At 45.0% G+C, this 26,238-nt stretch overlaps 1 protein-coding gene across 3 annotated transcripts in view; it reads right to left on the reverse strand.

Annotated features, from left to right (window-relative positions):
- Positions 1-26,238, reverse strand: part of adka (adenosine kinase a) — a 105,138-nt gene that overhangs the window by 76,451 nt on the left and 2,449 nt on the right. For all 3 annotated transcript variants that reach the window (XM_081725006.1, XM_027017632.3, XM_027017634.3), the window contains exons 2-4: positions 25,845-25,919; positions 23,726-23,779; positions 6,315-6,393 (exon numbers count right to left, since the gene is read on the reverse strand). In XM_081725006.1, coding sequence (XP_081581132.1) covers positions 6,315-6,393; positions 23,726-23,779; positions 25,845-25,919 — 208 coding nt within the window. The remainder of the gene's footprint in view (positions 1-6,314; positions 6,394-23,725; positions 23,780-25,844; positions 25,920-26,238) is intronic.

The raw sequence follows: 26,238 nt of genomic DNA on the forward strand, positions 1-26,238 counted from the left end.
AAATAAATAAATAAATAAATGCAGCACATCTGCCTCATTGAGAAGACATAAGGCTATCGTGCCACCAGGCACCTCATACATTCCTGCATTATTTTTCAAATGCCCCACGCAATTAACTACAAGCTGCTTGCAGGTCCACGGGTATCATCTATAATCTATTTAGGAGATGCCTATAAATCTCTGAACCACTGGCAATAAACCATGAGCTGACTATACTGCATGGGCTCCCCCCTTCTTTTTCCCCTTCTGCTGCTAACCACACCACCCTACCGCTCGCCCTCTCCTCCTGCGCCGCGGAGGCAAGCCGTGCCCGAACGCATGTAAAAAGGTCAACCATATTGTATCTCTGAATATGCTTGTGTGTGTGCAAATGATCGGCGACAAGTTTCTCATTGTGGGTCTGTTACTAGCGGGGAGGAAAGAGGTCCCTTTCTGCCATATTCTTCACGCCTCATTGCCTCCTCCTCCACAATCAGCCCCTTCTTTAGCGCGATAGCGAGTGAGAGCGAACAAAAGACAGAGTCTATTTATATCTCCCCCCAGCAAGCCCTTCTCTATGCTTGCCTGCAGTTAATCATTATTCATAATGCGGGGGATGCGTCACCTTCGCTATGTCACGTAACACTAAGTGCTGGAAGGATCCAAGAGTTCTGTGTTCATCACCATTTGTCACATCCGAACAGCCGTCTCTATAAGTGTGCGCTCGCGCGTGCACGCGCACCATGTCACTGACTCTGACCTTTCCACAGCAGCTTCAGGCCTGAATCATCCCTGTGGCCTTTGGAACAATGCTGTGCCATATTGTGTAGCATGAATGTCACACACACAGGAGCAGAGGGCCTATATGGCTATCTGCACTAACAGCGACCACGGTGTAATTTCAAGGGCAGGCCGAGGACCATCCTCATCAATTAATCAAGACCTTCAAATCTACAGTGCAGCCCTGCACAATCGCCTCATTGCTCAATTTTACACATACTGCATTAGCGCATTCGCACTAAATAGCTCGGCCGCTGGCCTTTACCGTGCATCACATTTAATCAAGCTGATCGCGTGATGGAATATTGTCGTGTGCATGAATGTGCGACTATGTTTTAATAACATAAGACATGTTATTAACATCATTTAATAACCAGACAAAACTCGAATAAACTCGAAGATCCCCTAAAACACTCCTGACTGTGTATAGTGGCGGGTAAACCAGCAGGCATGTGAGATGAAGAGGTCAGGAGATAAAAGAAGGGTTCTCTGCTGAACGAGAGCGCTCAGAGAGAATGAGGGTCCCTGCTGTGATGCCTCTGAACTGATCCCACTCCAGATTAGAGCTGGAGGGAACTGCACTGTGTCCACTCACACATGCACCAACACCAGTCGGGAAATATTAGCTCTGATGGCGGATGTGTGTTCTGGCTGCAGACGGATCTGTCCACCTCAACACAGTGGGAGGGGGGGAGAAAAAAAAAAAAAAGTTATTCTCCTCTGACTACTGTAGTAAATGAGGATATGGCAGGGTGGGGAACAAATGAGCAACAGAGAGAAAAAAGGAAAGAGAAAAACAGAGACAGAGAGAGAGAGAGAGAGAGAGGAAAAAGGAAAAGGTGTGATGTCAGGTTTTTTTGTTTTTTTTGAAAACTCGCACAAGAGATGTGGGTGTAACCTGTAAGTGGCCTGTGCTCATGAAGCCTGCAGCCCTTCCCTGAGCAGACGGAAATAGCTGCTGCTCCACTGCTCTCCTGGAACGCAGAGGTGCAGACCCGGCCTCGGCCGTGGCCGCAGCCCCTCACTTTTAAGGAGTTTAATTGTCTGTGACCCTTCCCCTCCTCAGGATGGAAATAAACAGTCCTTGGCAAGTGAGCCGTCTGAAAACCAGCAGTGGCTTTTAATGTTAACGTTCAATTAACCTTGTGTCCGAGGAGTGGAGGAACGTGCTTAACGACGAAGCTGGACTCGAGCCTCACAAGGCCCATCACCTCCTCCCAACTACCTGCAGCAGCGTCCCAGTCATTAATCAGCCCGCACCCCGCACCGGAGGCAAAGAGGCCTTCATTAAAGCTGCACGCCGAAGAAACCCATCCACAGACAGAACAACAGGGAGGAGTTTCACATGCACACACTCACACCCTCCCGCACACCTAAATCTTCCGACGGTGTTGTCTGAAATACAATCAGACAGCAAGGTTTCCAGACAATCTCTCACTTTCCCCGTGTGCAGTAGTGAATATAGGACACAGATGTTGTTGCCATTCCGCGCCAAGAGTTTAGGGATCCCTGCTCTGCCTCTTGTTTATAGGATCTCAGAGCCAAACAGTCTTCAGAGGTTCCACAATTTCCCTAGTTTTCCACTGAAATATCCTTTTGTGCCCAGGGTCTGTCTAATACACGTCTGCAACATTCGCTATTTCTCTCACCTTTGACTAGAAACGGATCTGCAGTGAGAGTGGGGGAAAAAGATATAAACTATCTATCAAGAGAGGTCGGTTGAACATTAGACCTTATTCAAAAGAAAGCAAAAATACCAAGCTGAGTCAAATATGAGGTCATGGAATGTTTTGGTCTTCTAGTTTGATGTCTGGTTACAGGCACCAACTTTTCCCCAATTTAAGTTTCCTTGCAAAAAAAATGAACCGGGAAAGGCCTTTGTGTGCCGAAGACAGCGAGGTGATTTTCTGCGTAGAGGAGTTCCAACTACACAGTACACATGTGTTTCTAATAACGCACTGGTGTTCGAGACCAAGGCTGGGCTCCATCACCACTCCTGAAAAGAATCTGGAAAGGAGACATGGGCCAGTGATGGCTGCATGGAAGAAAAAAGGGAGAGAGAGAGAGAGAGAGAGAGAGAGAGAGAGAGAGAGAGAGAGAGAGAGAGAGAGAGAGAGAGGGAGAGGGTGAGAGAGAGAGAGAGAGAGGGTGAGAGAGAGAGAGGGTGAGAGAGAGAGACAGAGAGAGACAGAGAGAGAGAGAGACAGAGAGAGGGAGGGAGAGAGAGAGAGAGAGAGAGAGAGAGAGAGAGGGAGAGAACTGGTTGAAAAGTAAAAGCCTGCAGAAACAAAGATATCCCTGTAGGCAATCTGTGCAAACTTCCTTCTGCGTGCCTGGCGAGGTGCTAAAAATCTCCGCGTTGACCTCAGGAACATTGCGGGGACTCTGCATAATTAATGCAAGTGACAGGCTGAATTCATCTGGCACATGCCATGTGGCGAGAGTCAGATGTTTTTCTCAACAAGTTGCTAGTCTAAATGATGCCAGAATGTTTTAATTACGCAAGCTACACGCACTCCAACCCCTGCATTCAGACGGAGCTGTTCCAAACGCTGAGTCTCATGAGCATAAATTGCTGTTATCTGTTTTGAAAAGTTTAAACTGAAACACTCTAAAAACACCATCGTGTTCAAACAGCATTAAGTAGTGTTACAACAAGGGCTCATATGGTGCCACTGGCGTTGCCGCAACATTCACCATTTGAAGCTTCCACATGACGCCAGAGTAATTCTATCTGACTAGGGCTACTACAAATGCCCTCTGCTGGGTACTATAACTGGATTGCATTCAAATGCAATTTCATTTGTTTCACGGGTTCTCGCTACTCCTACAGGCACTGTACAATAACGCAGATCTCTGTTCACCCTCTGTAGGTTGTTTGGCAGCCCCCCTGGGGATACCAAGTAAATCGGAATCAAAATACAGATTTATAGCAAATGGTTCTCTTTAGCCTATAGTGTGTATGCTTCGCAAACTCTCAGAACACAAATCTGTTATGGTGTGAAGACGGCTCCCTGCTAGCCTGCTAATCACATGACCGTCCACATGGCTTCAGGAAATGCAGGCAGAGGAAGCAACCTTAAGCATTCTTCTCACTACCTCAGAACAAACCAGCACACTGCCTCAAGTCAAGGACCACCACACTGCCTCAAGTCAAGGACCACCAGAAGCCATGGCTTGCTGCAATATACTTTCCATTGCATCACATTCTTCTGGTTTGAATAGATCATTCTCTCTCTCATAACTCCAACCTGCCTCATCATCCTTCACTGTACCCAACATGCTTTGCCCAAGCAGGGATGGCCCAAACTCAGGAGGCAGCCCCCGTGAACCTGTGCACACGGCAGAGAGGACCAAGCACATCCCTGGCCACGGCTTTGATGTGCAGGGCTCCAGAGGAGCAGCGGCCACGTTCGTCATGCCCCTTAAAGAGAATGAGAGATGGCTTCCCCTAGCAGGTGAGAGCCTTCATCTGCACTGGCCCTCAGGGACACAGGGTACGCACAGGAACAGACCGCACGTCTCCCGCGCACTCCCCCATTCAGACACATCAAAGAGCCATCCGGAGAGGCTTAGAGCTCAGCCATTAATAGAATTCAAATGACACCCGTGGCTTTTTTTTTTTTTTTTTTTTTTTTTTAAGGCGAGGGTGGTGGAGAGTGAGCTTTGGTACAGGAGGAAATGATTTAACAGCTGGTCTTTGGGGAAGAGCAGGCTTCCTGTGAGCGCTTCTTTCGAGTTCTTTAGCGAGGACATGAAGCTACAACACCGTAACACAAAAGAGCAAACAGAAGAGGAGTTCTAAAAGAGTTGGAGAAGAAAAGGGGGCAGTGGTGGATTTCGCAACCAGCCAGAAAGAGAGCAGATTACAGGCAGGAGGGAAGATGATACAGAAGGCGATAACTCTGCCTTAGTGATGATGGGGGGGGGGGGGGTTAGGGGGCTTGTGCAAGCGTTCCAGCCACCTCTCTTGGACAGGTATCAGGAGCGGAGCTCTCTCTCCCTCCCACGCCTTGGCTGACGGTGCCGGGGGCGAGACCGCCCTCCTACCAGAGCACCTCATCTCCACCCGCCTGCTTTGATGTGGGCTCAGAAGGCAGCCCATGTCATTGCGCTTGAAAGCTCTCGCTTTTTCCACGCCACCGCTACACGGGCGAAGGTGCTCCTGGTGTTCCGGGCGCTGCCGGGTTGGTAATCTCAAGGGCCCGGTTCCGTGTCATGCTGCCTTTCTGGCTGGCACGTGCGGCGGCTTGGCTTTGAAGAGTCGGGCTCGGCTGTCCGATTAAGCAGAGGCTCAACATCCCATGCGTGGGAGCGGGCCACCGACACAGAAAACCCGCTTCAAACAGACGCCTTTCAGACGCGGCGTTGTGTGCGTCGGGCGACAGGTGAGGAACCATGTCAGACAGGACAGGCATAATCGCAAAGGCATTTATGCACAATCCACTTAGGAAAATGAACATTTGAAATCATCCAGTGCAAGAGGAACCGAAATGAATAATCACTTCTGTCTGTCCTTCGAGGGCATATCTGGGTCAGAATGGATGTGCTCAACAACAGTAAGGATTCAAGCAATTACGTAACGAAATTGCAGTTGCATTCCCTGGCAGACGGTCCGGCGCTGACCCCTGGCCTTGGCTCATTTTGGCTTGCCTTCATTTTTCAGGATAATATGTACATATTATGTGACTGGCTTTGTGATGTAATTCATCCACAGGTTTGGCTCCAAGCGAACATCGCAAACTCTGCAGGGGAACTGAACTCACGGGCCCAACATTCGCCCCTTTAATGGAAGCACTGGAGTGCCTCGACTACAGAAGAGCTCCCGGAGCATTCAGATCTCCGCGCTCCCTAGTCACCTGGAAGAGCTGGACTGTGAGGAAACACCACATGTCGGTCTCTCGTGCCGAAGGAGGGAGAGGCCACCGCCCAGATGGCTGCGCGTGTGGGCTTCGTCTTGCTCTTTTGTGCTGATGGGCAACGTGGATTCATTTCCACAGCGATAGGGCTGTGGAACTGTTTCAGTTATTACCCTTATAAAGCTTCTGCCTGGAGACAGGCAAACGCGCAAGGCATGCGAGGAGGGAGCACGCGCACCCACGCCCTTCCGTTGCCGCAGTTAATGCCATGGCCATAATGTGCTGCACTTTAAAAGCTGCCAGTCAGCTTAATGCTATATTTACACCTAAATAAAATCAATTGGTCATACACTAGAACCCTCCACAGCAGCATCTCCAGACACAGCTTCACAATAAAGGGCTTATAAAGCTTATATTCTAAGGGAAAAGGCTGTCAGCCCTGACTGTATTACATCAGTAATAACTAACCAAACATATTGTCCCAATAAGATGATCTATATATTGCTGCAGCTCGCCTCTGCAGTTTTCCACAGTTAGACAAGCATGACACACTTAGACAAGCGTGACTTGGGGGCCTGTAACTTCAATTCTGCTTTATTTGAGGAACTGCGGTCTGCATAGATCAAAGCTTAGCGATAATTCATGCAGATGCGAGTATGTTGCTTGTGCTGGAACCGTGTGCGCTGGAAGACAAACCTGGGCGACTTTCATCGAGTTCTGGGTGGCACCACCAGCGCGGTACTCCACTGCGAACTTCTTCACGATCTCTTCGAACCTAAAGCACGAAAAGAGGAAGAGGACAAAAATTATTTGCTGAAATTTACCCATGGTGCAAACCACAAACAAAATAAATGGGGATTAATTGTAAAATGTTGAAACAAAGATGAACGCTTCATGTTTGCACAGGCCCTGTCCAGAGTGTCTCTGTAAAACCACAATGTTAACCAGTGGAGATACACCGAGAACAGGAAACCTCATACACTGTAAACAGGAAATAGAGGACTTGTAGCCTTGTGCCGGAGGGCAGCAAGCCATCTAAAAATGTGCATGTGTGCTGAACTTCTGCACATTTCATGCACATATGCACAAACACACGTTAGCACACACAGACACACACACGCACAAACACACATGCACAAACAGCTCACTAAATGGGCATCATTACAGAGGGTAAAAAACAAAACATGACTTAATATGTGTTCAGACTGCAGCATGCAAATAAGCAAATCACTGAGGTGAGGTGACCTTACGGCCCGCTGCGTGTCTAACATACTCGCGTTCGAGTGGCACATCCCTTACAGATCTGCCCGCCAAATGCAGCACTAAACCCTCATCCACACCGCTGCTGTGCTCAGATGAAGCACATGCGTGCAGACGCATCAACCACATTACGTCCTGAAACATCAAAGTCAGAGAATGTTATGCAAACCATGAGCAGGAACCTTGACGGAACGCAGCACACGATGCCACGCGGACCAGGCTGTGCAGACCGCACGGTGATTCATGGGAAGCGGATCAGGTTCCATTAGCGCCAAGAGGCGTCTGAGCTGCAAACAGGCCGCCTCTGGCCCACAACTCTTCCGGCCAGAGCAGGGGCACTTAGTCCTCCAAGCCCCCCCAACCCCAAATCCCTCACTCCTCCAGATACAGTGTTGTCAGTGAGGAAAGGGCCTTCAAGCAACACTTCCCAGCTGGGATGTGGGGACCTGGGGGTGGCAGGAAGAGATCTGCAGGGGCTCTGCTTTAGCGACGAGAGATCACACATAACTATACAGCTAAGTGCTTCCTTTGGCGACATGAACGTCACACACTTGGCAACAGAAGGCAGAGGTGGGAGGCAGCCAGCGCGCGGAGATTCTCCGAGATGCTGGCCGGCGACAAACGCAGTGCTTCCTCAGGTGCAGTGCTTCAAACACAGCACGTTCAAGTCTTTGAAGCTTCTGTAAACTGAGGAGTGACACCTTCTGGGCACACAGTCACGTGCCTCATCCGCATGTGACTCAGTGAAGGCGATGTGGTGTGTGTGAGTGATTGTGAGAGTGTGTGGGCACGTACAAAGGAAAAAACATTAACCATCGAAGGTCAGAGAAGATTAAAAATATAAATTAAAAAATGTGCTCTCGTTTCTGAACATAATGGTAAATAGGTGTCCCTCACTATGACTTGCCCTGAACTAACAGCAGTCTCAATATGAGGTAAGGGCAATTAAAGGACATCCCCTCTGTACTGATGGGGTAAGAGTGGTGAGGAAGCAGAGAGCGCCCCCTGTCTGATGAGAAGGCTCAGGACTCTTCAAAGTGTGGGAACAGCACACACTTCCTCAGAAAGAAAAAAAAAAAAAAACACCAGTTTAACCACAAAGCATGGGACTGAACTAAGCTAAGTCGAACCACAACCGCACAGACATACTTGCATACAAACCTCTCTTAGTTTTTATATTCTTATTAAGTGTTCACACTGATCAGAAGTGTGAACACTTAAGAAATTCCACATTCCATTTCCATCTCATGTTGGATTACACACACACACACACACACACACACACACACACACACACACACACACACACACACACACACAAAACCCCTCAAAGTACACTCACACCTAAAATTACAACATCACACATGCACACCCTACTAATTCTAAAGGCAGAAAGTATACGTGTTTACATAGCAGCTCGGGGGAGGGGTGGAGGAAACGCAGTGCAGCACACAGCGGGAAGTAAGAAACCAATGCTCAATACTCATGTGGCTTTTATGAACTGTACAGTAGCATGAATGGAGGCAGTGGATGTGACTAGACAAGCAATTCAAGCAAACAAACACTAAGTGTGCATGGAAAGGCACAGCCCGTGCAGGGGTAGAGCCTGCCGAAGCCGGCTCTCCTTCCACACTGGCGTGCCACAGCCTTACTACACTCCAGCTGAACACAACACTAATCGATTACTAAAGAAAGCCCCACATCGGCAAGCGTCAAACTTGGCAGCAGCGAGGCGGGCGGAGAGGGACTAGGCAGCATACCGCTTGCAAACTTAAGGTGGGGGGGGGGGGTTAAACTTCAGACACGGCTGCTGTATCTGTCACGCTGCACTACAGATCTCCAACCCTCAGCCACTGGAGAGCCGCAATTCACCAGGCACCCCATGTCAAACAGAACGACTGACCAGCACGGTCTGAGACTAAATTGCGATGATCGTTCACCCCATACATGCCTCTGCACGGGAGAGGAGCAGTTCCACCGGGCGAGCATCTCGTACAATTCCACAGCAGGGCAGCATGTGCACAGGGCGAGCAGCAAAGTGTTTCACTCTAAATGAGTGCAAGGAGCGAGTTACCATCTGAAAGAGCACCAAATGTTCACTTCTGAAAAAAGAGGGCACAGTAAGGAATGTCAGCCAACTCCCTTTGAAATGCTTCACCACAAATGCTACAAGGGTTGAAAAGAATGCACTTAAATGTCAAGACAGATAAAAGCGGAGCGCATGTTTCTCGCATGTGCTTGTAGTTAGACATATTAAAGCAAGATGAGAAAAGCGTGTCATTTCAAAATGGCAGAACACAACCTTTTTCAGGCTATGATGAAGGCCTCTGTTGTTTCGGATGGTGCTGATGCTCTGTTTGCACACATATAGTTGTTAGAAACATAACACTGGATGACCGGAGGATAGAAAGCTAGAGAGAGAAAGAGCAGGAGAGAGACAGACGGAGGAAGAGTGGGGGAGAGAAACTAAGAGCAAAGAGGACAAGAAGAACACATCGTGGCACTAAATCAAACCAGGTCAGGTCTTCTGTATTCTTCCAGATGATGGTTTGAAGCCCGACAGAGTTAATTAGATCTAAAATACGCTGATCCACTCCTGACTAAAGCGACGGCTTTTCTCACGCGGCTGCTACGCCAGCAGACGTTCTGCGCAAACCATCAACAGACACCCCGCCGCAATCATCATTCATCTCATAAACCGACGTGGGAGTCAGAGATGGAGGGAAGACAGACTCTAAACCAACCAGTCAAGCAGTAACACAGACCGTGTTTGGCTTTGCAAGCCCTCAGCATCCAATGATTCATAGAGTCGCTCTTGACTGTTTTATGATGAGCTGCACAGTACTTTTTAAATGAACGCTGCAGAGTGAAACAGTCTACTACAGAGTTGCTAACTGCAGACTAAAGCAGCAGCCCGGCATTCTACCAAGTGGAAGACAATGTAATCACTACCATCACTGCGATTCTGTGTGCAGCTTGAAAACTGGGCCCATGCTAAGCATCTCGTCATACAGACCATAAGTTTATGTTAATATGTGAATAATATCTAAAAAACAGGGTACAGTGAGAGAAGGTCTAAAAATGAGGGCTTCCAAAAAAAAGACTCGGTGAACAAACAAATTAAGATGTTTAAAATCTCAGATGACGAGGTTATTGAAATCAGTGAGCTCCATTTAGAAGCTCAGGAAGGCACAGACAAGAAGTACAGGTTAAACACCTAATTTAAAAGCAAAACACTTGAAGAGAGTGTTTATCCGGAGAGCACATTGCTTGTGTGTGTGTGTGAGTGTGTGTGAGAGAGAGAGAGCGCTAGAGATTCCCACGTGTGAAACGTCAGGTAAACTGGCAGCTGTCAAACAAGGAGCGAGAGTGAGAGGTCCACTGATCTGGTCCAGCTTGGCTCAGAAGCCTGTCTGGAGTGAAGAGTGCAGGGACCGAGAGCATGTCTTTACACTTCCACGTTTGCTTCTAAAAATTTATGTGGCATCTGTTTGAGCTATTGACATACAACCCTGACCTCAAGAGGAGCTGTCTTGTTTTCCCATCTGAGTCAATGGCAAATGATTTGATTTGCCGTCAAGAAAAGATAAATCCATGAAATATCACAGTAGTGGAACCAACGGTGAGCTGGTGTGTGTTGTACCTATGCACCCACACACCCACACAGACACACTTGGATTAATAGCAGAACGGTTTTAACCCCCTGTTGGGTGGCCAAGAGAAATGTGGATAAACTTTGCAGACTGCCAGACATGTCTGAGTTATGAAGTGAAATAGATGGGTTCATTTATTTGGAAATGCACATACCAGGTGGCAAGAGCACAGGACATTATTAATGTAGCTGTCATGTAAACTCCACATAAACATGGGAACAGAGAGGAAATGTACAATTTACAAGCATCTCCTCAGACCAATCCACAAAGCAGCCATTCACTGACCAAGGCCACCCTTTTAATAGAAACAAGGTGGGCAGCATGTGAACGTCATCATTAGCCTTTCAATAAACAAGTGAATTGCACAGCCTCGTTGCTAAACCAACATAGGATTTAACATTGGAAATGTATATTACAGAGCAAATAAATGCAAGGCAATTTTTTGTGTTTTATGATAAAGTTGTTTTTTTGTTTTTTGTTTTTTTTTTGCTGTTGCGACTGCAGCAGCTAAAAGCTGCATCACGGCTGCGACAGGCACTGCAAAGGGTGCCAAAACAGCGTGGCCCTTGGAGGAAAAAAAACCAAAAACAAACACTGGCAAAAGCCAAGTTTAGCGCAGAGAGATCAAAAGCACAGCTCATAAATCAGAGGCAGAGAGGGAGCAGGGGTAGCCGGAGCTAGGTCTGTGGGAGCGCGCTGAGCAGCGGGCAGACCTGCTGCTGCCGACACCCGGACCAAGGCGCTCTCTGCCCGCATGAGTCATTAACAGGCAGGCAGAACCGAGTGTCCCAGCTTTAAATGCCAGTCTCTAAAAATAAACCCCCAAACTGCAGGGCCAGCTAATGTCTCTCCATCAGTATTCCCTTTTCCTGGTGCAAGTGCCAGCCTTCGCACCAGCCCTGCACAAAAGCACTTTCCGCAGGAGGGTGGCCTCTTCTCAGTAATAATCACAACGCTGCTGGAACTTTCCAGGCCTCCCTCCCTCTCCCTCCTCCCCATCCTTGTCTGCCTGTCTCTCCCCCTCCGTCCCCCCCCCCTCTCCCCTTCCGCCCCCCCTCTCTCTCTCCCCCCCTCACTGCTCCCCCATCCTTGTCTGCCTGTCTCACGCTCTCACGTCTCTCTCTCTCTCCCCTTCTCCCTCCCTCCCTCATCCTTGTCTGTCTGTCTCACGCTCACATCTGTCTCTCTCCCTCCCTCCCTCCTTCTACTCCTCCCTCATCCGTCTGCCTGTCTCACGCTCTCACGTCTGTCTCTCCCTCCTTCCCTCCCTCCCTCCTTCATCCTTGTCTGCCTCTCTTTCTCTCTCCGCCCCTCTCCCTCTACTCCTCCCCCATCCTTGTCTGCCTGTCTCCCTCCCTCTCCTTCATCCTTGTCTGCCTGTCTCATGCTCTCACGTCTGTCTCTCTCTCTGTCTCTCTCCCTCCCTCATCCTTGTCTGCCTCTCTCATGCTCTCTCCCCCTCTTTCCTTCATCCTTGTCTGCCTCTCTCATGCTCTCTCTCTCCCTCCCTCATCCCTCTCTCTCTCTCTCTCTCATCCTTGTCCACCTCTCTCACGCTCTCACTCTCTGTCTCTCCCTCTCTCTCCCTCTCCTTCTACTTCTCCCCCATCCTTGTCTGCCTGTCTCACGCTCTCACGTCCCTCCCTCCCTCTCTCCATCCCTCCCTCCATTTCCTTTTCTCCAGGCTTTCAAATTAGGCTAAATAGTTTCATCACCATTTGCCTCTTAACATGAACCCTTAAAACTAGGTTTAAACATGGGGGGGGGGGGGAGAAGACAAGTTTCTCTTCACAAGAAATTAAGTGGAAAAAAGTCTCAGTATATTAACATACATTATACTCCCCTAATTACCCAAATGTGTAGAATCCTCATCCCATATAATGTGTGATTACTCTGTACTCTGATGTTAGATTCATGCACTCTTGGGGGAGGGGGGGGGGGGGGGTCCTGTGTCTACCAACACCAGCTTAAGCCCAAAGACAGCAAACATGTTCTAGCAAACAGGAGCAAGCAGAGCAGGCGTGCTGCAGCAGGAGGAGAGCGAGAAAGAAGCTGTGGGTGAGAGGAGAGACTCCAGAAGCACCGAGCGATAAGCTGCTCTCCCTCGAAATCAAGTTATTTAAAGGCATGGGCCAACGAGATTAAGCCGGACCTGGTAAGGAATGCGGTGCCTGTGACAGGCACAGGCTGCACATGGCCGCCTCTTTATGTCTGCATTGGGCACTGACAGGCTGTGCGTCTGCGGCCCAAATGTGAGAACCTCTTACCCATGGGGCCAAATTCACCATGCTAATGGAGGAGAGTTGGAGAGCAGCTTAATAATGCTCACTGGGACACCTGCTCCCAGTCATCGACACTGGGAGAATCTGGGGAGCCAGTGTGTTTATTTCACACAAGGGGACCCCAACGGAGTGGAATCAGACACGCACATGCACGTACGCACTCACACAGGCACAAAACACACACACACACACACACACACACACACACACACACACACACAGAGGATTTGGGTTTGAATAACTGTTTTTCAGCACCCAAGAGCACAGCCGGTGAGGGGCCCCCTTCTCCAAGGGCTTAAGGAGTCCCACCCCAAAGCAGCAGCTGCCGCGGGACCCCTCCCCATCGCCCAGGGGACCACGTGGCTCCGCTACAATCAGGAGCCTTTTTAACCATTTAATCATTTAGAGGAGAGAACACACATGCAAATCCCACTCTCCTCCACAGCTGTCCCTGCACATCCACTGGCCAGAATACTAGAGGACATCATTACCCACCGTGAAGCATGCTCAGACACAAATGATGCCTCCATCTCACACACACTGTTCCCACAGGATGCTTCATAATACAAGTCACGACATAAGGACATTAGTTGATGTCCACCAGGGATACAGCTTATTGCAAAACCTCACTTCTTTAGAAAAGGAGTGTATACATTTTGCGACCACACACGAGCAAAGTAGTTTGCCATCTACACCATGCAACATATCTTAATATATGTTACGAATGGAAAAGGGGTTCTAATGAATTTTTCGTATATACTCAGACAACACACCATGACACAGACACAAACACACAAACCTCAAAAAGATCTGCCATGCTACATTTTATTATACCACAAAAATGAAAAATAAAAAGTAACTAGCAGAAATGTTGACTCCTCAACCACAACTTTTTTTTTTCCCCCCAAATAAACAGAACCACCTTTAATGTTAAAAACACATTAAAAAAAGTCTGCACTGAATGTGGGTAAGTAGCTCCATGAACTCCACCTCCTCGCTCCACGTCAAGTGCAGACGTGATGGAAGCACTTGAGAGGAGAGCATCAGAGTGTTCCATCTGACTGACACTCAAGGCTACATTTAGACAAACAGTAAATAGCAGCAGTGGGACCAGCTCAAACAACGAAGGATGACACAGAATTAAAAGGGGGCCCTCAATCCTTGCTTCAACACAGTCATCTGGTGATCTGAGACAGCCAAACCTGCAGGAATTAAGAGTCTGATCAATTCACACACACACACACACTCTCTCACACACACACACACACACACACACACACACACACACACACACACACACACACACACACTCTCTCACACTCTCACACACGAGCCTGTTTAAACACTAGACAGGTGAGCTGATGAGAGCGAGACAGGGAGGGCGGAGAAGGAGGTAAGATGGTGGGGGGGGGATAAATATTGTTGTTCAGGTCCTAATTAAATTGCTCAGTAATTTCTTCACACAAAGAGAACACAATTTATCTGTTTTAAAATCAATAGCCCATTTCACGGTGAGGCACGTCCCAGCCAGACGACCATGTCATTACTTATTCTGCTCCCTTAGCTTTGCCCACGCTGCTCTTCCAAGGTTGAATCTGTTATCTTCTCTTGTTTAAGGAGGGAGAGAGAGAAAGAGAATAAAAGAAGTCGATAATAATTCCTCTTTTCTAAATGGACGGATTTGGCTGTCAGGGGAGAGCTTTTGAAAGGCAGCGTCTTAGCCTTCTCAATGCCTCTTAAGGAAATGTCTGCAGAGCCACTCACACACAAATAAGATCATTAAAAGCACTGATTACCTCTGAGCCTTCACCACTCGGCTCTAAAATATTCTTTACTCTGACGAGTGGAAAGCCAATTTAAACTGAGATGTTAAAATGAGCTGAAGGAGATGTGCCTCCGTTGAGGCTGCACACCAAAACAATTCGGAGGCAGCAAGATGACTGATTACTGCACTGCTTATTTGTTTTGAAACAATTACTGGTAATCATATTGATGTTTATGCACAGTGCCCTTTCTGAGAAGTAAAACTCGGCTTTGTAATTACATCACTGGAATCTAATCAAGAAGAGATAAACCTTCACCTGTGCTAACAACATATTAAAATGCAAATCAGCGCTGGTGCAGACATGGCATGCTCAGAGGCCTAATTATCCTGTGATGTCACAGGCACAGTCCGTGTCTTCTGTTTCCTTGGTAATCTGTCAAGCTGAATCCGGCCATTAACTTGACTAATTTCAACAATGAAATATACGAATCTGTTCTGAATGAGCAACATAGGTGTGTGGAAACAGACTCTTGATGGTATCAGCAGATATCAGAACATCAGCTTAGCCTGAAGTTATTCAGGCCTATTATCAGAACCAGATCTGGTTCAACACTCTTACACACACACACACACACACACACACACACACCCCTAGCTTTATCATCGTGTAATCCTGGTATACAAGTCATACCACTCTTCACTCTGATCCTGACACACACACACACACACACCCCAGAAGGTTAGCTCAACATTGTCAGATCTTTTCTCAGGTCAAAGATTCCCTTCAAGCTATTCTGTGAGTGTGACCCAACCAAAACCCACACCTCAGCTCATTCTCTACCATACACAAACACACATGCACGTAAGCTCTACAGGCTATTCAGAGGCAGTCCAGTTGGTGGTATTTGTTGGGATTGTCCTGCAACTGGTTGGTAAGAGAAAGAGAGGGGGGGAGAGAGGGGGAGGGAGGGGGGAGGAAGAACAGAAAATACACTCTGTTCTGTTGTTCAAAACTGAACGTAAAGATTCAGCTCTTGGCTAGTCTCCTGAGGGAGATGCCGAGAGATGATCTAGTGAGCTATGATGTTCCAAGTAAATAATTCATACCCATGCAGAGAACAGCACATGACCCAACATGAACTCTCAACAAGGAGATACGGCCCGAAAGCTTCTCCAATCACCAAGAAAACCCCTTCATAGCTCCCCATCCAATTCCTTTCCATGAAACAGTAGAGTACAAAAGGGTAGAACTCTTGCTCAAAGCTAAATCAGTAATAATGTCACACGCCCAGGCTATTTAGTGAGTACACTACATAAGTGTAGCTTAGACAGCCGGGGAAAACCCAAGCAAAAACCCAACATTCAATCCGACACAAAATATGGATAGTTTCGCGTTCTTTGAACAAGTCAATTTCAGCGTGACAAGTGTGGTTGGCTATTTTGATGTGGGTGTAACGCAAAAATTATGCTGAAGGATTCGAGATGAAAATAAATGTCAGCCCCGCTGTCTTTCTCAAGAATAAATGCTGTTTCTGGGTTAGCAACATCTGTCTCTACTTTTACACACACGCAAAAAAAAAACCAAAAAAAAAAAAACCTACTCTTGAGAGAATGACACAGTGTAAATGTCATTATGTTTAAATTAGGCCAGAGTTTAATCATGTTAGATTATATTAGCATATTTTTTAAACAGACCTTTAACATACTGCTGGAAGAAATATTTAAACACATTCAAGAGCACTTCATAAGGCAAACTATTTTCCATGGACCAGTTAGCCCAGCGGCTCTGGCATACCAAGGGCCAGACTACAGAGCATTTGCAGCAACCCCTATTGGCAGCTGTAGAAGAGTGCGGCAGGGCCGCATGGAAGAGTCCGCTCAGCCGCTCGTACACCACACCCTCCCCCATGGAGATGGACTGTCCACCGTGTGTTCTGTGCAGCCAGCCCGCGGTCACTATTTCGGGACGCCTCGCGGTGGTTAAATATGGGCCAAGATCCGAGAGTGACTGCACGTCGCAGATAAGGTAGGTGCTTATGAGTTAAAGTCAGCTCATCAGACATAGTTGTGAACTCCACATGAGGTGTCGCGGACGGTAACGCCCGTGAGCGGCACGTGGAGCAAGGCCGAACGCACGGGCACTAGAGCAGCAGTGGGCGCAGGAAGAAAACATACGGCCTGGCTGAGCTCCATCTTGGCCAGCAGCTGAGCAATTAGGGATGGCGCAGCTTCCAGAAGAAAACAGGCACATTTTATGTAGGAATGAGCTCTAATAGCACAGGGGCCGTAACCCGGGACAAGGACAGTACCTGATTCCCAGCAGGAGTTGGCTGGATGCCACCTAATGCACCTAAGTGGAGGGAGATCGACGTCCCCGCCAGAGAGGGCAAAGAGCAGCGGAAAGTCCCGCTGCAGCCATAAAAGCCAATGCTGCATTTCTGCGCAGGGCTTCACTCCACACTCAGGCGGGGGGGCGGGGGGGGGGGGCTTTCCTGGCAACCAGGTTACTGCAGCCATAATTCACAACACATAAATCCAAACAGTCATAACACGGAGCGGGCAGAACGATCACGTTGCCTTTCCTCCGCTGCTAAGGGACGGGGGTGGGGGGGGTTTGGGCAGGAAAGAAAGGCTTAGAATGGGGGGGGGGGGGGGGGGTTGTGGTTAGACAGTGAGGCATTAAGGGAAATCAGTTGGGAAGAGAGAAGAGGAGGCCCAGCACTCCCAGGAGCTGATGGGAAATGAATCAGGTGAGGACCGGAACCGGAGCCGCCTGGGACCATCGATCCTGGCCGGGAGTGGTGGTGAGGGGGGTCCCAGGCACAGCAGCTACTTGTTATCTACAAGCAGTGTCTGCTCACCCCTCTAATATCGCCCTACCGTAGGCTCCAGTCCATTCCAGCCCTCGGAGAGGTCAGGGATGAGGACGAGCGCTGCCCTCTGGAGCCTGGGTCTGCTGCGAATACGCTTGAGACAGTCCCCTCACGCCTGAGACAGTCCCGCGTTGGGAAGAGGAGGCAAGCGGATGCGAAGCTCAAGGGGACATACAAGCACTCACATACACTACACAGCCATTTAGACCAAACCCACTCAGACGTCTTAAGTTTCTTGAAGAAAAAAGTGTGTAGAACGAAACAAATGGTTACATGGTTACTTCCTACTCTCTGAGCTTGGCGATCTAGTTAGATGTTTTGAACACAAAGTTGACAAAGCTTTATGCACAGAACATTGCTGAGTAAATGTTCACATTGCAAATGTGCAGAGCATGGAAAGGTTTGGTCCACTTAGACCCCCACCGCCGCATGCCCCCCCCCCACCCCACACACACACACACACACACACACACACACACACACACAGCTTAGCTGTCAGCATGCAGAAGCGAAATTTCTCCACCCTGCTCTCACAAATAAAAAAAACAATCCTAAGGACCAGCCCCATATCAGCCACACGAAGCAGGCAGAAACTGACAGTCGGGAGGCAACGCGAGCAGCACTCAGGGGTTCCTCCACACCAACAGGGGAGCTCCAGCAGGCTACAGTGCTTTCCGCATCACTACATTTTTATGTGAATGCAGGATGGATTTTATCCTTCCAATAAGCACTTTGTCGTTATAAATACCACTACAAAACACGTTCTGGTTTTACAAACATCCCCAGGAATAACTGGGTTGAGTATGTCTGAAAACATATTTGCGTGAAAATCAAATTCCGGACGTCCTTCCAAACGGAAAAAAGACTCTGCGGCAACATTTGAGGTGGCGAGTAATAAACTATCATGAGCTTGTACTGCCATCTGCTGGATTCTAGAGATGATGCATCAGTACTGGGCTCCCGTCCAACATAAACAAACATTATGACCACCTTTTCCCATTTCTGGTCATAGCTTCTAGACACATTCTAGTCGTTTTCCTGCTTCACCAATCCAATTTTAAACGTATAAAAAACGTATTTTGTTAGTTAATTGATGAGTTAGGTCAATTGAACAACAACAAAAACAAAAAAGAAAAAGAAAAGAGAATCCTCTAAAATGTGTAGCACATGGGAACTAAAAATACTGCAACCTTGTTTAATGAAGTGAGAACTGGGAAACGTCGCTTAATGAGATCAGAGATGGCGCTTTCCTTTAACGAGCTGGGCACACAATCACTGCCTTGTCTCATTACCGCCACACGAGCTAGCAGAAAGATGTCCCAAGATGACGACGAAAACAATAATCAAAGTAATAATTTACCTTAAATAAAACAAAGTTATCAAAACCGAATGCCTACCACAAGATGGCAGTGTTTTATAATAAACTAAAAATCCCAACGGAATCATTAGCCACAATTAACCTCAGAAGACTATTAGATGTGTCGCTCAACTCATAACCTGAGGTAGCAAATTAATTATACACCAGCAGGTCAGCGGACGGATGATCAGACAAATGCATTTTACACTGCGAAGCTGTGTGTCCTAACTATAGACCGCCTATCACCATGCAGCAGATAAGGCATTATAATCACAAAAAAAGCTGTCTTCCTATTGGGCCACAGGAATTAGAGTGATAAGTCTCATATGGAACTAACCAAAAACACTAACTCAGTCGTGGCTTTCTACTAACCACAATGATACCTTAAACCTGCACAGTAAGCATATTAAAATGGACGAACAAGGAGCTTATATAAATGACAGCACGCTTTAATAAGTCTGCATGAATCTTAGATAGAAAGTCAAGTTATCAAGTCATGAAGAGTACGCCAGGCCACCTGTTGCTTCCAGAAGAATGCCTGTGCTGGGCCAGGACTCTCTTCAGGGCAGCGAGACAGTGTTAGGCAACCTTATCTAGCGTCCTGACAAGCATTTTGCTTTTACAAAGCCTTTGAAGGTCAAGACTACATATTGCTTTTTAAGTAAATCACATGCAAATATATTTCAATTCTTGTGTTTTAAAGCATTAATTTCTCTCATTAGTACAGTAGATTACAGCCACACTGCAGGAAAAAGGCAGCGTGGCGCGCCAGCATCCGAACTTCTACGTTAGGCGAATCTCTCTGTGCTAAGCCACAGCATACAGCCCTCCTGGAGACTGGGTGTCAGGTCAGAGGAAAATGGCCTAAAACCCAACTGGCTGCCAGTGGAATTTTCCTTTCCAACAAAAAGAATCATAACATTTAACCTACATGGGGCATCGCCAGACACACAACCAGTTCACCATGTTGTGAGCGCCACTTTGTTTTTTTGTGTGTGTGTGCACGCATGCTTTCTGTTGTATTCATAGTTTCAACCTCCAAGACCGGTTTTACTTTACAACCCCACAGTAAGGAAAGCACAGTCAAGGTTCTGTTATATATGACAAGGTGTAAATATTTCCTCTTGCATAGGTACCAACATAAGCTACTACCATGGCATTCAGACAATTGTCTGCATTGTGTGTGCCACGTAGAACAAACCCAGAGGACCCATGACCCAAAACCCAGAACAAACCCATGTGCTTTACATTAGCCCACACTCTTCACAGTGACGCAATAAGCAGCCTCAAAGCCCAGCAGCCTCAGGGAGAGGCAGAGTTCTCAAGCTGTGGGAACCAGTGGAGGCCAGCAGGTCTCGACCAGCTACATCCCTTTAACCTTCTGCAGCTGTTTTTTCAGCTTTGGAAACCTTATATAAATATTAAATTTAACAACAAAAAAAAAGCAGACACAAGTTTAACTATTTCTAAGATGTTTTACTTTTTTAGGTTCAGGCCAAAATTAAGTATTAATTGTATATTACAAATGAAGTGTTATGTTAAATATAACCAAGGCAGGTTAATCTGTGATAAAACAAACAAAATAAAATGTACTGTGCGTTCCTTACTGTTTCACCAGTGGATAGAAATGAGTGAGCACACATGTGAAAGCTTTGTGACATTAATTCACTTGGGCAAAGGCCAAAGAGCTGTCAGATACCAAGAGGGTCTGGCTGAAGAAGCATATTATATTTACAAGATATACAAATCAGATTCCTATATCTATCTATCTATCTATCTATCTATCTATAGACACACACAGCCCTTCAAAACAGGAACAAGTTACGATATACTTGTTCTAGGGAGCTTAAAATATTTTCTATACATTTCTAGCAAACATTCAGGATTTAGCTTAATGTGCAAAAACAATCAATTAATTGAACAGTTTAATAATGCTTAAAAGATTAGTTTTCACAGCATGATGCGTTACTAATATAACTTGTACCTTTTAACAGCAACACACACCTATGTCATAACATCTGTAACTGAGTCATTCAAGTCATTTAACTGACTACCCATTCCTCAAATACCTTTTGCAAATAGAACAATGTGCCACAGCTGCTGTAGTAAATAAACTATATGCTCTATTCTTGTCAATGTTGCAGAAAATGGAGCATTTTCTAGAATACTTTTTCAACAAAAATGTGGTCTTGCATACATTAGATACTTACAATTAATATGCTAGAAGGAACGATATACAGTACAATGTAACGGTTAAGTAAACTTAAGCGATTCTTCTTGAGCTTGCAGTGCTATACTTTTGTAAAATATTACAAAGTCAGGTGAAAAAGTGTCTACTTCTTTATAATTGTCATTTTGTCATGTAGTCATTAAAACGTTAAAATGCACTGTGAAGACTTCATAAGAAACTCTTACACACTTTCCATAACTGGACCTTTTCACCATTTCATAGATGATTTTATTCCTTAAGGTTAACAAGGCTAAGGCAGACAGAGCAGAACATTTACAATCTTCCTGGAGATAAACGGGACTCCAAGACTGTGTCCTTCTGCACTACAACGTGTGGGTCACCAAACTAGGCCTTAACAGCTGTTGATTTGAGCAAACATGGCACCCATCAGTTTGATTCTTTTACGTGCTCTGGTGGTCACCTCCAGATTACACTCGCTGAAGTTGCCCCTTAAGTGAAGTTGCCCCTTAAGCCTTTCAAGCTTATTACCAAAGCAACACCAAAGTATTGCAAATCAACAATAGCTTAAAAAGTGAAAGAGGAGAGCATGTCAGCTCTGGTTTCAAAGACACTATTTGTGTTTAGTACAAAGTTGACTCTCACAGGCATGAGCCTTCTTGAGCCAAGCTTGCAATAAGATCTGAAAAGATCACCCAATTATGTCTAATGTTATCACTAAACAGCACAAAATTGAAACTTACCATTTTCCCTACTTCACCCAAAATTATAGGTATATCATTATAAAAATTCAATAATCATACTCAAATTGCAGTTATATAAAATAGGTCAATATTGGTAGAATTGTTCCAGGATGCCTGATGCATATGGGCTGAAGACCCCTGCTGTTGTAAAGTCAGGAGGATCTCCTGCAGTGCCTGGGAGAGATGAGCTGAATTCTTTCAGCTGCACACAGTAGCCAACTGTCTGTGCTGCTGATGCACTGTTCAGACAGAAGAGCATAGAGGAGGACGTTCTGCAGCCTCTCCCAGCAGCTTCACAGCATCCTCCACATGTGACTAAAAACAACACCCCAGTGCTGCCACTGCAAAATGCAATACATCAGCCTCAGCTATACCCCCTTCACCGCAATAAATCATCATGACTGGGTTGCCTCCCCCCCTCCATGCACTGAATTTAATACACACTGCCTGCGAGTTCAGTCATCTGTATGAGGGTTAGCTGACAAGTGCACATAGGTTCAGGGAAAATGGATGAATAATAATAATAATAATAATAATAATAATAATAATAACAATAACAACAACAACTTTAATTAAAATAAAGACATTTATAAAAAAAAACATTTTAATAAAAAGACATTATTCAAAAATAAATAACACATTTGTCCTAAACAAACATCAGTTTTAACACTAACTGACTTCTGACTGTTTGTTCTGTAACTTGACTGAGTAGCTGTTTGCTGTTATATCAGAATTCGAGCAGACACCACAAAACTGACACAATTGCATCATTTTTAAGGAAGCTAGGACAATTGGCATGGGCTGTCTGAACGCATACATTCCTCTTGTGCATTCTTTTATGTTATGATATAACTTATATATCACTATTAACATCACTGCCTATTAGTCAGTGCCATAATATAGTAATACAGTAAAATACAGTAGGTAATACAGATCCTGCTCTGCAGGCCTATATCTAGAACATACTACACCTACATTTCCACTTCCCTAGCTGCTTAGGTGTACACAAGGATAGTGAAAGGCTAAGCTCGGAAAGCAGCCCTGCCAAAGGTTGTAGGCCTTTTCGGCTGCATCACAGCACATAAGCTCAGATGGACATGCCTCCTTCCTTCAGGACACAAGTTTCTTTTTTTGACACAAGAAATACCATTCTTTAATTCACTGCAATTTAGAAAAACACCGCAAATTCCTAACACCCCATCTCTTGACAATCCAAACTAGAACCAATGTCACTGCATACATGATGTGAACCAATATGGTATTACACCATAAGGGGTTATGGCACTGTGTCCCAACAAGAAAGACAAACACCGCTTTGTGTTCGTGGTTTCTCCTTTTATCAATACCATGTTTCCTCTTTTTCTTTTGCTTGTTTTCAGTGACTGGGCTGCTGACATAATAAAGGAAGGGTCAGGCTCGTTTTAGGGAACTGTGATCTGGCACTGCCATGCTAACAGGGCTGAGCCTGTGCAAATGAACATCAGCGTTTATTAGAGTTCAAATCTAAGCCTAACGCTTCCTTACCAATGCCTTACCAAACACTGGATGCAATATGTTTTTAGAAACTTTTTTTGCAAGTCATTCAGGTGACCAACAATGACCAATGTTAATCAGTCATGAGTTACAAGAGGCTGATGTACATCTTGTAGTTGATGTACTTCACACCATCACCCGCCAGATTCCACTGCATAAGCTGCATGCTTACAGAATGACATTTTAAGAAACTGGAGTTAAAATTACAACATCAGAATGATTGCATATGCAGGACTGAGCCAGAATAGAAGCCTTGGGCCACTGTGGAAATGTTCAACCCCAGCATGAGCACCTATGAAGCACCAAACATACCAGTAACACTGTTCAGATTCAGAAAATAATAGTAATTACATAAATTAAGTTCAACTTTTTCATATGGTAAACATTGTTTATTTAAATAATACTATTAGGTACTGTGAACTGTTAGAGGGTGAATACAAACTCAGAACTCACATCGCCTTGTGTTTATCTTCTGCTAAAATCTGGTCATTTGGCTTGAGTGTATACCTGTTGAAAACAAAATCAGAATATAACTTTTCTGCTGATGTTTTGCGAAAGACGTATGAATATCAACCCCCCTGCCCCAACAAACCTGAGAATAGATAGCAAGTACGTCTAATTAACTTGTGTTGCATTCAAATAAACTGTTATTGAGTGATTACATAGAGTTTGCTCAGAAACAAACAGTCACTACTGAGAAAGAACCTAAAGCAATCCTGGGCAGACCTGCAGTACATCTCCCGAAAAAAGGCTTTGCCTTTCAGAATCAGATAAAGGCACAATAAGCTGCAAAATAAAATATAAACACACCCTTTTCTTATTTTTTAGGCTTTATATGATAACAATATAAGCATATTATGACAATTATGGTCATCATACTTATTCCTTTTTGAAGCTACATTAATCCATGTGCATGTTGGAACAACACTTCCCCTTATTTTGATAATTGACCTTTCCATTACACATGTTGGTGCATTCAAGACATGAATAGGTCACCCAAAAACATCTAATCAAGGTGATACTCTGAAAGGATGAAGGGCCTCAATGCTGATTTTTTGCCAGATAACCAGAGGCTTTAGTGATCTCATGCAGATGGACATGCCTGTGCAGATGCCTGTGAGCAGCCACGTTTTCATCACAGTGAGAGTACAGGCTGATGAAAGACTAGCTCAATAGGCATCACTTCATTCCAAATTATCTAAAAAAACAGAATCTATTTTTGCTGATTATAGCAGTAATTCTATGCAAATAGAAATATTTTTCAATCTACTAAATGACGTGGCAAGTCTTTAGGTTTACATTATTGTTGCCTTTCACTATATCTAATCACAAGCAAACAATGTGTTTATGCAACTGGCCTGTTGCTCCTTTCAGCTGTAGCCTGATAATCTTATCCTCCCTCATCCACAAAGTAGTCCCCTAAACGTTAACTAAATCAAATGGATAATTAGTGCAAAGTCTGACTGTTGTTCACCACTTCTGTCTGCAGTAACAGTTTAACATTCACAAGTTATGGTTGCACAAGTCATTTGTGCAAAGAGGATTACCAAATTGTGCCTTTACAGAATTTCTTGTGAGTTTGAAGAATTAAATATAAACATTCTGAATGTGTTTTTAAATCATATAGAGATACAGAATATATTCCATCGTTCTGTACACTACATTAAACAGAGAAGGGATGAGATATCTAACTAACTAAACTGAGAGTAGAACAATTCCTGAAGCAACAGGAAATAAACATTATCCCAAATGCATACATTCTCTGAGCTAGAATAGACCTACTATACAAACACATGAAGAAATGCACGAGGGAATCATAAATGTGAAGCAAAGCAAAAAAATGATACACAGAATAAAATCATTATTAAAGTTACAAACCTTTCCTTTAAAAAACAATTTTTTTTTTTTTTTTTTAAAAACACCTAGAATATACACTGGTGCTTATTGAGATATTACAGGAGCAAACAGTAGAGCCATGTTGACAAAACCGTGAAAAAAATAATACATAATACTAGGCCAGCGTATGAGACCATTGGTAGCAATGTGTTTAAGGTTGTGTAACAGAGGACGAATGAACAGATAGCAGGGCATTGTGTATGACTGACCCTGGACTGGCAGGCCTGTGAACAGGCCTACGTGTCAGTACAAGGTTGCCCACAGGGTGTCTGCACCTGCCACCTCCTGCCAGAAACAGCACAATAGGCTTATATGTACTAGTGTCTGAGGTGCACTTGTCCTCATACAACACTGTAAAGCATAATTCACCCACCTCTGTATGGTCAGACTAGACATTTATATTTATATATAAAAAATAAATATATATATATATATATATAAAATAAATATATATATATATATATATATATATATATATATATATATATATATAAAAAATATATATTTATAAAATATATATATATATAATATATATATATATATATAAAATATATATAAAAAAAAATATATATATATATATATAAAATATATATAGAAATAAAATATATATATATATAAAAAATTATATATATATGCCACCACATCATAATGTAAATTTCATGGAATCATTACTTACTTGTCAAGAAAATCCTTGTCCACCACAGCGCAGATGTCAAGTAGGGGATTTCCCATGCCAAACAGTGCATTCTGACTGTAAAAAACAAACATATGTTTTCACTTACCTACAAAGAAATAAACTAATCAAACTAACCAACCAAAGAACCTGACAAGGTATATGATTTTAGAACACTTGGCCATTTATTCTAGCACTGCATACAGATGTATAAATCCTACTTAAATGACAGTCAGTCAATGTAACATTCATCTAGCGAATGTGCTTCGAATATTTGCCCTAAGAATCCACCATACATTGCTGGAGCCAGCCAGCCGTTAAATATTTCACCCAGGCGAAATGTGCAGTGAACACAGATGAAAGACTCAGTAGGGCATAAAACTACAAGAGCTTACAC

This window comes from Electrophorus electricus, chromosome 12 (assembly GCF_041902795.1).
Source record: "Electrophorus electricus isolate QZ-2024a chromosome 12, ASM4190279v1, whole genome shotgun sequence".
Taxonomy (NCBI): domain Eukaryota; kingdom Metazoa; phylum Chordata; class Actinopteri; order Gymnotiformes; family Gymnotidae; genus Electrophorus; species Electrophorus electricus.